General features: G+C 33.7%; 1 protein-coding gene across 2 annotated transcripts in view; it reads left to right on the top strand.

Annotated features, from left to right (window-relative positions):
- Nucleotides 1-798: 798 nt before the first annotated feature.
- LOC106470271 (protein CBFA2T1-like) overlaps nt 799-13,179 on the top strand; it is a 17,317-nt gene continuing 4,936 nt past the window's right edge. Inside the window, exons 1-8 of one of the 2 annotated variants that reach the window (XM_022398870.1) lie at nt 799-1,054; nt 4,124-4,371; nt 6,655-6,744; nt 7,469-7,656; nt 8,246-8,478; nt 9,496-9,560; nt 10,268-10,478; nt 11,837-12,024. In XM_022398870.1, coding sequence (XP_022254578.1) covers nt 961-1,054; nt 4,124-4,371; nt 6,655-6,744; nt 7,469-7,656; nt 8,246-8,478; nt 9,496-9,560; nt 10,268-10,478; nt 11,837-12,024 — 1,317 coding nt within the window. In that variant the 5' untranslated portion in view covers nt 799-960. Of the gene's footprint in view, nt 1,055-4,123; nt 4,372-6,654; nt 6,745-7,468; nt 7,657-8,245; nt 8,479-9,495; nt 9,561-10,267; nt 10,479-11,833; nt 12,025-13,179 lie in introns of both variants that reach the window. The other variant, XM_022398869.1, reaches the window with a different exon arrangement.

The following is a 13,179-nucleotide window of genomic DNA, read 5'->3' as shown; positions in this document are numbered from 1 at the left end:
ATCTGGCCATTCGGGCCGGTAGTAATGATATTAATCTTAAAAGTAGTGAAGAAAAAAACGCATAAGTGACCTGTTGATTTATTTCGATTTCTCCAAAGTTTGTTTTTTTTAGCTCAAAGCCACATAACGAGTTATGTGAATTCTATCCATTGCAGAGGATCGAACCCCTGAATTTTAGCGTTGGAAATACATGAGTTTATCGTTGACCCCCAACGGGGGACTTTTTTTTTGGAAAGAAAACTAAAGTTGTATGTTTTATTTGCCAATTTTTTTTTACAAGCGTTAATGAGAAATAAAAAAACATTACGATGTCTTATTTAATAGATCTTTTATATAGTTACAGTACAGGTCTGAAGTTATTCTTTGTTTTGTCTTCTTCTAAGTTAGATAAAATCTGCTTGTGTACTATGAATAGAAACTACGTCGGAAGAACCCTTCAGTACGGTTGCTAATAATAGTGACCTGTAATACACAAGTGACGAGATAGGGATTAAAATAGACACCATTGATAAAGGCCTCAGTAAACGTATATGCAGCTCATTTGAAAGTTTAAATAATGTATTTTTGTGCCTGATTCTCTAATAAAATGTCGAAAGACTGCCATATATATCAGACGTGAAAAAAATAATCTTTTTTGTAAACAATTTTGTCTCTAAAATTGAAAAAAGCATGAGCGTTTGAAACAAACTTTTTTTTATTTGTTGTTATTATTAATGGACATATACGCTTAGTTAATCTTTGTGCCAAGACTCATTTGACTAGGTGAAAATATGAAGGGACTACAGGCCAAAATATGTGCTTTTGTAATGTTTGACCTTTGACTCTTAAAATCGGAACATATGATTTTCTTTAAGCGATTACCATTTCACATTCTGCCATTTTAATGTTGAAAAATAATGACTATTACTGCACTGATCGAACACTGCTAGTTTTATTTCAGATCCATTAGGTTCTAAGAGAATGCCCGATTCGCCAGACAGTAACACGAAGGTGGCGACCTCTAGTAGATACTTAGCGGGAACAATTGTAAATCACAAAATTACACCTGTCAATGGTAAGTTTAGTTGGGAAAATGTTAAGCAGTTTATTCTCGAATTACAACACACTACCTAAGTAGATAAACTTTAAAAAAAGTAGAAATTTCACCTGAAAAAGTCACATTCAATATGAAGTACAAATTATAGTACTTTGAAACTGATACTGCAGTCAAGAATATCATATAACTTCTTGAAATATTTGTATTTTATGGTTTTAAACAATAAAATTCGGTTCTCTTTAATTCCTTTAACTCTTAACAATTTTAGACATTTAATACATTATTTTTTTCAGTGGTTTCAATAATGTTTTATAACCTGGTTAATTAAAAATGACGCATTACTATTAAATCTTACAAAATGCTACTTTTCTATTGAAATTTTAGTGATTTCAAATCGCGTTTGGCGCCATCTTTCGTAATAAATGTCACCTATTACACTTACTTACTAAAGAGTGGTCTGCTTAGAAAGGAATTCTGACAAGCGCACCAGTACTAAGTATTAATACTAATAACCACTGAAGCGTTCCTAGTGTATTTACAGTATTCTTCAAACAATTACAAATAGATTATTTTCAACCATGTAATAATTTATATTGTGAACAGAGAATTACAACCAAATAAGAGATACTGATGTAAATATTCACAAGTATTTACTCTATTAACATACACACTTTCTCTCTCAGAGTGCATTACCGTTATTTCTAACCCTTACCCTGCATGTCAATAACTGTGCACGAATAAGGAAAGGGCTAATAGAATTGAGGTCGACCCCTTGTCTTGAAAGATATAGCCAATACAATCAGGCTGTTCGATAACGTTGCGTAGCCAGCATTGATATTTTTTACACTGTAGATAAGGTTTACACGTGGAGGCCAGACTAATGATGCAGTACCTTAACAGATAGGGTCGGAGTCTATTAGCAAGTAACTGTTAATGAAAGATATTTTTTTCTGTCGCCTTAATCTTATAATTTTAAATTACAATACTGCACATGTAAGACAATAAATTTAAAACAAAAACTTGAACAATGCTCGTTCATTCCTTTTAACATTCACACGTAGGCTGGGCAACATTTAGTTTGGTTATTATTATTATTACCTAGTAGTACGAAATTACTTCACGACACACGGACTATTTTAATCAACACTTATCTAATGTGTTTAATGAAAAAAAGCTGTGTTTTTATAACTCATTTTATTTTGTGACGTCTTAATCAGGGATTTACAGCAATCGTAATGTTTATGTTTAACTCGGTACTAGGTTTACAGAATGTCATTAATTAAAGCTAGCCACTGGGAGTAAAAAACATTTTGATAGAGTCTTATATCGGAACGTCGTATGAGCACTAAGCAACAGACTTGCGATGTCTCGTGTGAAAATCAGGCCGATTCGAGCACAGCAGGCCTTGTCTCAAATGTTGCAGGTATAAGCATTATTGGCAGTGGTATTACAGCGGCCACTTTTCTTTTCTGGCGCTTTATTTCGGTTTTTTTACTTACACTTATGAGCTGATTTAAAGTGATTCAGTTTTGCGCATGTCCAAACCCACGTTGTCAGTTGCCTTCTCGGTGCTTTAAACATATATCTTAGTACTAAGTAGGTTGATCTTACCAAGATAACACCAGTACTAAGTAGGTTGATCTTACCAAGATAATCTTACCAAGATAACACCCCAACCTACTTAGTACCGGTCTCTTACCAAGATAACACCAGTACTAAGTAGGTTGCTCTTACCAAGATAACACCAGTACTAAGTAGGTTGCTCTTACCAAGATAACACCAGTACTAAGTAGGTTGCTCTTACCAAGATAACCAACCTTTACAACATTATTTAAAAGTTATTTCTGTAAAACGTGATTTCCAGAGATTCTCCGGCCGCTATGTCTCTCTTGCCTCATCAGTTTCTTATGTCACCAAACCCACTGAATTTAGAAGTAATTAAGTGTTTTCGTTTTTAAATGAATGTGCATGTTTCTCTCATACGAAGAGAAACATTGAATTTTATGTTTATTTCTTTTCCTTTCCTCAAACAGTTACAGTTTCTCATTTCTGGGCTGATTCTTAAAACTTGGAGAACATATTCTTTGATTCAATAAGTCATACACTTTATTTAGTTATTACACCATTCCGATTTTAGGGAGTGAAAGTTCAAACATTACCAAAACATACTTTGACCTGTATTCCCTTTACATATCTTCCAAGTCCGATGAGACTTGGTACAATGATACCTTACAACGACCCTCCACACACAAACACCGACAACGATAAACAGATTTTGGAATTTGTGCCTTTTTTTCTTTTAATTTTACAGGGGTCAAAGGTAAAACACCCCCACCAAAAATGGGAATTTGGATCTGTTATTTTTATATTTCGACCAATCCAGATGAAACTTTACATAAACACATTTCATGAGCACTCCCACAGACTGAAGTAGACAGGAATAAGATTTGTGCTTTTCTTTATATTTTACAGGAGGCAAAGGTTAAAAAGAAATGTGCACAGTTATATATTGAGGTCTGGCACTTTAAGAAAGCCTTCACAGACCAAAATAGACAGATTTAGTATTCGTACTTTTCTTTCGATTTTACAAAGTTCAAAATATTTCCTTTACATTTCGACCAATCTCGATGCCAGTTGCTTAGATATACCTTGTGACAGTCTACATAATCTGAAGCAGACAGGGGTCAGAATTAAAAACAGATGTAAACGTTACAAGGGGTTGTTATTCATTGTGTTTTAATCTACACAACACATTAATTTGCGTATACTTCGTCGAAGACTCAGTCTTATTTGTCCAAATATTACACGTAAAGTTCTTATCATTATGAATAAATCTATTTACGTAGAAACTGACGGTCTTACGCGTTATAGGGTCACAAGTCAGTATGCTCTAATAAGTCTTTCTCACAAAGAAGTCTTAAAATTGATACTGAGCTAAGTGTCTGTCACTTTGAAGGTGATGGGGAAGACATATTGCATTCGTTCGTGAATGATAACCTTCAACGTATTTCTGTTTATATCAAGTGTAAGAATCATTCAATATGTTCGACTTTCACAACTTTCAACTTATTGTTTTTACTTCTACAGACATGAACGGGACTCTGTCTCCTCATACGTCAACCGGGGGAGGAACTCCCTCTCCTCCTATTTTGACTCTCCCTTCAAACTTGCCAACCCCTACAACTGCGCCTGTGGTTAATCAAGGAGATACCGTGTCTTCTGGAGTCCGTCAACTTAGTAAACTAAAGAGGTTCTTGACCACTCTCCAACAGTTTGGCAGTGATATATCCCCTGATGTCGGGGAAAGAGTACATAATTTAATTCTTGGACTTGTGGTAAGCAGCCTAACGTAGGTTTTAAGTCTTGGTTGTATTAAGTTTTGGGTGAAGTTGATAATTCATATATATATATATATTTATTCTAAGAGCAAGTGTCTGCGACAGAATGCTCAAGTTTATCGTAAGTCGTTATTTAATTCTCTTTTATTTGCTATCTTACCGTAGTTTGTTTGTTTGTTTTGAATTTCGCGCAAAGCTACACGAGGGCTATCTGCGCTAGCCGTCCCTAATTTAGCAGTGTAAGACTAGAGGGAACCACCACCTACCGCCAACTCTTGGGCTACTCTTTTACCAACGAATAGTGGGATTGACCGTCACATTATAACGCCCCCACGGCTGAAAGGGCGAGCATGTTTGGTGTTACGGGGATTCGAACCAGTGACCCTCAGATTGCGAGTCCAGCGCCCTAACCAACTGGCCATGATCATGTAATAAAATGTAGACTTCTTTCTATTGACTGTTCAATATTACACTACAATCTTATGATAAGTGTAAGTGTTAATGACGCACTTCTAACACATTCTACAATCAATTGATATTTAAATTTAACATTTAATTATATGTAATTTTACGCAAACTTCGTAAAATTTTTTCTAACTACGAAATTATTCTAAAAATATTTTCAAACGTCGAAAAAAAGTGTTGATAACATTGCCCAAAAGTGTTGATAACATTACCCAAAAGTGTTTATAACATTACCCAAAGGTGTTGATAACATTACCCAAAAGTGTTTATAACATTGCCCTTTATTATTGACTATTCCACACGTGGTCATGAGAAACTGCCTTTTTTTTTCCTATCATAAAATTCAGTTTGCGAAAAAAAAACTGTTACCATGCTACACACACCATTAATTTTTATCGAAAGTTTCTCCTCACTCAGAAAGATAATATAGCGTATTTCAACAAAAACCCGTGAAAAAAACAATTACAGCGTCCGTTTGAGCTGAGTGATAAAAGTAAACAATTCCACGAGTTATTTTGTTTGATAAGTAGTTCTGTCAATAACGTGTAATATACTACAAGAGTAATTTCAAAATGCATAATGAATTTTGGTATTATTTCGTTGTTTGCTTGTTGTTCAGCATTTTAAAGCTGCACAATCAGCTAACTACCTACCTGTGCTGTATCCACCGCAAGAATTTAACCCTGAATTTATTGGTTATAAGCCCTCAAGATCACCTCTCAGTCATGAAGAAGCAATGGTAATGTAGCCCCCTCCCCAGTGGCACAGTGGTAGGTATGCGGACTTATAATGCTAGAAACCGGGTTTCGGTACCCGTGGTGGGCAGAGCATAGATAGCCCTTTGTGTAGCTTTGTTCTTAATAACAATCAAACCATCAGAGTATGAAAATAAACATGATCAGAATGACAACGTTCAGCAAAATCTGATTACGTCTGTTCATTAAAAAAGAAAAGAAACAGTTGTAGGTCTTGCGACAAAAACAAAATACACATTTCATGAATCTCTGACACCTAGAAATCCCTGTAGAGCAGCATGCGCCAAAAATAATCGAAGCTTTTAAACATTTAGGTGGTGCGATTCCTCCCAAACAATTAAAATAACCCCCTGATTAGCTAATACGACTGTTTGAAAATTTAGCAGCAGCTAATAGGCCATCTTGAATAATCAATTTTTTTTTAGAGATTAATCCAAATATTTTGCTAATGTAATGAATATGAATCTCAATTGTCAAGAGACTAGATAGCAGTTAAATATTGCAAATACCAGTCTTGACAAGTGAGACTCATATTCATTATTTAACTGCTATCTAGTCTTTTGACAGTTGAAGTATTTGCATTATTGAACTGCTATCTAGTCTTTTGACAGTTGAAGTATTTGCATTATTTAACTGCTATCTAGTCTCTTGACAGTTGAAGTATTTGCATTATTGAACTGCTATTTAGTCTCTTGACAATTGAGATATTTGCATTATTTAACTGCTATTTAGTCTCTTGACAGTTGAAGTATTTGCAGTATTTAACTGCTATCTAGTCTCTTGACAGTTGAGGTATTTGCATTATTGAACTGCTATTTAGTCTCTTGACAATTGAGATATTTGCATTGTACAACTGCTATTTAGTCTTTTGACAGTTGAAGTATTTGCATTATTTAACTGCTATCTAGTCTCTTGACAGTTGAGGTATTTGCATTATTTAACTGCTATTTAGTCTTTTGACAGTTGACTAGATAGCAGTTAAATAATTCAAATATTCAAGCACGATATCTTATTATAAACAGGGTAAACAGTATTATTTTCTTTCTATTTGTATGTGCAGAATTCTTCTATTACGATTGAAGAATTTCACCGAAAGATTCAGGACGTGACAAATTATCCTCTTCGTTCGTTTGTTATACCTTTTCTTAAAGTAAGTGTAAGTCTTATACATGTATATTAGTCTACCTTATGTTAGATAAGATAGAACTTGTAAGGATGCTAATCGAATGATGTAAATTCAGCATGAATAATCTGCACGTAATTGTGCGAACAATTCTACTTTAAATGATAAACATCTATTTGGTTAGAAATCCCTTTTTTGTCTTTCAAAACTGCATATACTGAAAGCTGAATTCAAAAGAGAAAATGAGAAGTGAAACGTGGATATGTTTCTTTCAATACGATTATTTTTGTATTTGATTTCTTGCATTTTGCTAATTTCTTAATTTATATGATAATTAGAGAGAATTTAAATTTTGCTTTACTTTCTACTAAATATTGTTATTTCATGATTAAGATTAATTAAGAGAAAAGTAATTAAACAACAAGTAATATTCTTTCAAATAAAACAGGCTTAACTATTTAGGACTTTCTCTTCTTGATAATGAGTTATAGCCATAAACAGTAACCAGAATTTTGAACCCAGAAATCTCTCATCTTTTATTCGGTTAATAATGAACGAACTGTTCTGTTTTGTTAATTTAATTTATTTTTAAGTATTATGAATCAGTTCCTCTTCGCTATTAATTTTTGTGATGGTTTTAAATTCCTTTTACTTATGAGTTAGTTACTATATGTATCAAAACTTGCATAATCAACGTAAAACTATTACTATTATAGCATCATTTTTTAAAAGGTTTTGGTTTTGGTTTCAGTTTCACTTACCATTGCTACAGACTGAACTTGCACAGTTTGCTAGACACGCTCAACAAACACCTCAACAGTATCTTCGACAGCACGAAAATAGTCTGTTGGATGCTCCAGTTTCCTCTAACGGTGAACCTTTGGAAATATTTCAAACCGAAACAAAAGAAATAGGAAAGAGACGCAGTCCTTCAGACGTGTAAGACTAAATGAAACATATACATAATAAAAATATTAATAATTCTGCTGCAAATAAAAAAGTACATCATGAAAACATTAATAATTTCTGCTATCTCTCACCAAAGTGTTTTATTAGGAATGATTCTGTTTATTTTGTAGACACATCTACAAGTTGTTTGATGTAATATTCAACTGATTTTTAACGTGTGATGGAAAGTTGTAAAACGAACAGCAGGAAATATATTTTAATTTTAGAGCATACATCCCATAGTTATTTGTAATATATTAATATATCTTTAATAAAAAATAATTAAAAAACAGACTTAACTATCCACGTCTTTCTCTTATTGATAATGAGTTATATTTTTCATTCACATTGCTATAAATATTATCCAGAATTTTGAAAATAGAAATCGTACGTTTTATTAGGCCTTAAATAAAATTATGTTCCTATTAAGTTATTTATTTTTTTGCGAAGCAATCGTCTGAAAAAGAATATATTTTATTAATTGAAATTAAAAAGTTATGTGAACAATTTAGTAAAATATACATCATTTACGTTGTGCTAAAATTAAGTCAAATAAATTCGTATTTAATGTATTCCACAGGAGATCCAGTGAAAATGGTTACAGCGATAGAATATCAGAAAGTCCACCCCCCGCAAAACGACATCAACCTTCACCTAGTCCTACTATGGGCTCGAGGGTAAGCCCTGGTGTAACTAAAAATAACATTCATCCGAATATTAACTTCCGGTTCGATGAGCCAGGAAACATGTACAGAACAAGAGAAAGGGACCGTTATGAAAGATACGAGAGGGAATTCCATAGACCATACAACGGTTAGTTTGATATTGTAGAATATTAAAAGAAAAAACATTCTTTTTAAAAATTATTTTGTAGAAATAATTATGTTGTTAAGAAACATACGTTTAGCACTGTTTTCATCAAAACTGAAAAATAAAACTACTTGCAACTATTTAGGCCTGGCATGATGTGATGGTTCGGGCCCTCGATTTGTTATATTCGGGTTGAGAGTCTCGAACCCTGTCACTGAACATGCTCTTCTTTTCAGCCGTGTGGGTGTTATAATGTGACAGTCAATACCACTTTTTGTTGGTAAACAGGAGACCAAGAGTTGGCGGTGGGTGGTGTTGACTAACTGTCTTCCCTCTAGTCTATCACTTCTAAATTAGGGACGGCAAGCACAGAGCTCTCTAGTAGCTTTGTGCGAAATAAAACTAACTTGATTCTATATCAAAGTAATTAAATATTATTTTACAAATTATTACGTAGTTGCTTATTTGTTTTACTTCGCACAAAGCTACTAGAGGGCTCTATGCTTGCCGTTCCTAATTTAGAAATTTTAGACTAGAGGGAAGACAGTTAGTCAACACCACCCACCGCCATCTTGCTTCTTCGATATGGAAACACTAATTAATTGAAATTACGGCATTCTTGAATTTTTTTTTTTTGCTCAGGTTTATGATACAGATTTTAATTAAACAAAATATTTCAACTAATGCAATGTAACTAATATTTAGGTTAGAAATGTTGCTTATAGTCATTAGTAATTAATATATTACATCGCAATATCACTAATAATGCCCCCAGTGTCACAGCGGTATGTCTTCGGACTTACAGCGCTAGAATCCGGGTTTCGATACCCGTGGTGGCAGAGCACAAATAGCCCATAGTGTAGTTTTTCTGCTTAATTACATCATTATTTTTGCTCACATTACAAAACTATTGCTTGGAGCGCAAATTTAGTAATAAAAATGTCTGTAGTTTATAATTATGTGACTAACGTAGCTATGATATTTTATTACATACATCTGTATTTTTTTTATTTTGTACAGGAACATTACCTAGGGATTTCACAGAGGATAGAGAGATGGAAGAAGAATGGAAAAACATACATACAGTACGTTTGTTGCATTCCTTTGGAATTTATGTAAATAATAAAATTGTATCATGTTGGTACTTGTCTAACAACGCGTGTAACAACACATTGTTCTGTTTGTTTGTTAGAGGCGTTAGAAAACAAGTCTGCCACTAATACTAAGATGTTTTGTTATCTAGAAACTTCACGTTGTTTGTAATCAAAACTGTCACTTGTAAAGTTCATTAAGTCTCTTCTTTACCAGATGTGGCATCAATAAAGTCAAACCAGAACGTTCAATTTAATTATTATTCAGTAATACGCATTTTTTCTACTCAAAATAAAGTAATAAAAAAACAAACATTGTAAGTAATAGATAGTTGGATAAACGAACACGTGCCTAAATCTAATACGTTGGTTCTGATGAAATTGAAAAATGTTAATCACCAGTATTAAACTGTAAAACGAAATCTGATTTGGGGATATCTTGTATTATTCAAGATATATTATGAAACACTTTGTTGTTGGACAGGATTTAACTTAATATTTACATATATATATATATATTCTCGTATAGAACTAAATAAATGAAACATTCAATTTTTGCTGGATAAATTACAATTATCATTGATTAGGGACATAGTTGCTATGATATAGTTGGTCATAATTTAAACTTGAAACGTTTATCCTTGATAAATAATAAAATACAAGAGTTGCAAGGATAACGGATTGAAATGTAACCGTTGCAGATGCTGAACTGTATTTTGGGAATGGTTGAAAAAACTAAAAGTGCTTTGGCCATCCTGCATCAACGGAGTCAAACTGACAGAAGCGACTATAATTTGTGGGGACGACGACATCTGGATAGCTCTGATTTTGAGTTGAAAAAACAGACCAGTGACATCATGATTCATTATAAGTCTGCTGAGGAAAGGGTATCAGAAGTCAGAAGACGAGCAGGTATATAACCCTTATAACTCATTGATATTTTACTTCATTCATATACATCATAAATGAAGTGAGTGATGTGATATTGATTTTGAAAAGATGGTCAACCATGCAGTCTATTATTTATGTTTACAAATGTATTTAAATATTGGTTAATCATGATTTAAAATTTGATTAGATTTTAATAGTAGAGAGATGTAACATCTTTTCCCTGGTGGATTTATGAGTAAGTGCACTTCATCAGTTGACTAGAACATGGATTTCCTTGGTTATACGCTTAGTCGGCTAGCAGAAACGTGGATTCGTTTGTTATTAGGTCTAATTAATTATCAAAGACGTGATACCGTTAGTTAGTGCTTGTTATTGGTTAACAGAGACGTAGATTCGTTTGTTAGTAGACCTAGTTAATTATCAAAGACGTGGTACCGTTAGCTAATGTTTATTATTGGTTAACAAAGATGTAGACTCATTGGTTAGTAGACCTAGTTAATTATCAAAGACGTGGTACCGTTAGCTAATGTTTATTATTGGTTAACAAAGATGTAGACTCTTTGGTTAGTAGACCTAGTTAATTATCAAAGACGTGGTACCGTTAGCTAATGTTTATTATTGGTTAACAGAGATGTAGACTCATTGGTTAGTAGACCTAATTAATTATCAAAAACGTGGTACCGTTAGCTAATGTTTATTATTGGTTAACAGAGACGTGGATCCCAATACATCTCGTCCTGTTTTCACTTTTCATGAAAATTTCTTCAGATGCTATTTCAGAGAACTTAAGTTTTAAGAGCATATGACGTGTGTGCTTATTCTGTTTGCTGAGATCCAACTTATCAAACCATTTCATTCCTCAGACAAGAGACTAAACACGAGTTTCTATATAGAAACTTTTCTTCAGTCGATTAGTGATAAAGCGTTTTATGTCAGACACATAAATATAATTCGAAGAAAGAAGTACTTGTGATTAATTCAGATAAATCCCAGTTACGCTAGCGAAATAAATAATAAACTATTTACTAAGAAATCGTAAAATGCGACTATACCGTTAAAACTTCAGTTTGAAGTATTGGGAGACGAATCTCTACCGTTATTGGAAGAACGTGTCGTAAACGTTAAAATTACATACATGTATATTTTATATTTATGTATTGGCACTTGTAGCTTTATTATTTAGTTTTTTTATGTTTCAGGTATTTAAGGAATAATAGTAACGATACGCTACTTCACTTGTACCCTCTAACTTCATAAAACTGGAAAACTCAAACCAGATCATCATCGGTATTCCTTGCATATTACCAAATAATAATTTAATTTCGGATAGCTGTTAATAACTACTTACCGAAATGATTTCATCCTTTTGATTCCAGAAGAAGCTGTCAATGAAGTGAAACGGCAAGCTGTTGCTGAACTACAGAAGGCCGTTTCAGCAGCAGAAACCAAAGCTAGCGAACTCGTAGCAACGGAAAGAGCCAAGATGGAAAAGCTAATTGAAGAAGCGAAACGACAAGCAACCGAAGAAGCTCTATGCAAAGCCAATAAACAGGAAGATTGTACTGAAGTGAGTTGAATAATTATCTAGATCTAGAGATACATATGCAATATTATTTATAAGGCAGCAAATACACATAGAATACACTTAGAGTATGTATCGAAGGTGTAAATGTTTCCTGGAGTCCATTCTTAATATATGAACTGATCTTTATTTTCTAAAGGCTACCCTATTATTTTTTTATTATTACGATATGATTAGGAAATTCTCTTTTTTTTAAAGAAAAACTTCCCTTTAACCTTGATTATTATATTTTTGATTAACCAATTTATTAATGCACACTTATTACCAAATACATTTATATGTCATGGCCAGGTGGTTAGGGCGCTCGACTCGCAATCTGAGGGTCGTGGGTTCGAATCCCCGTCACACCAAAAACATGCTCGCCCTTTCAGCCGTGGGGGCGTTATAATGTGACTGTCAATCCCACTATTCGTTGGTAAAAGAGTAGCCCAAGAGTTGGCGGTGGGTGATGATGACTAGCTGCCTACCCTGCTAAATTAGGGACGGCTAGCGCAGATAGCCCTCGTGTAGCTTTGCGCGAAATTCATAACAAACAAACACTTATATTATAAGCTTTTTAAGTTTTATCTGAAAAAAAAACAGTTGAATTTTAAACATGATAAAAATTATTGCAACATTTACGTTCTTTGGTAAAACTTATAAAATCTGTAGCTTATTTCATTCATCCGGGCCCCAGTGGCACAGCGGTCTGTCTGCGGACTTACAACGCTATAAATCGGGTTTCGATACCCGTGGTGGGCAGAGCACAGATAGCCCTTTGTGTAGCTTTGTGTTTAACTACAAACAACAACATCATTCATCCGTCCGGTTTTTTGAATAATCGAATAATTAAAATAAACTGAAAAGATGTAACAGCCACATACAAAATTTCCGGATCTTTTTTTTTTTTTGCTACAAAGGGCTATGAATTATATAGACATGTTTAACATTATATATGACATTCATTTGTCGATCGTTCAGTGTTACCACAGATAAATTTATACTTGAAGTCGTTTGGTGATGGTGGAGAGACATTCTGGGCCCTCTTGTGCTCATGGTCGACCCTAAGGTGTGCCCACATCTGATTCCTCTTATGATGGTGGATTGTTTGACGTTAGAATACTGTCTGTTCCATTTTTTCATTCTATACCAGGGGTCACC

Source organism: Limulus polyphemus, unplaced genomic scaffold (assembly GCF_000517525.1).
Source record: "Limulus polyphemus unplaced genomic scaffold, Limulus_polyphemus-2.1.2 Scaffold3914, whole genome shotgun sequence".
NCBI lineage: Eukaryota > Metazoa > Arthropoda > Merostomata > Xiphosura > Limulidae > Limulus > Limulus polyphemus.
The sequence above is the reverse complement of the archived record's forward strand: the minus strand, read 5'-3'. Positions and strand labels throughout refer to the sequence as shown.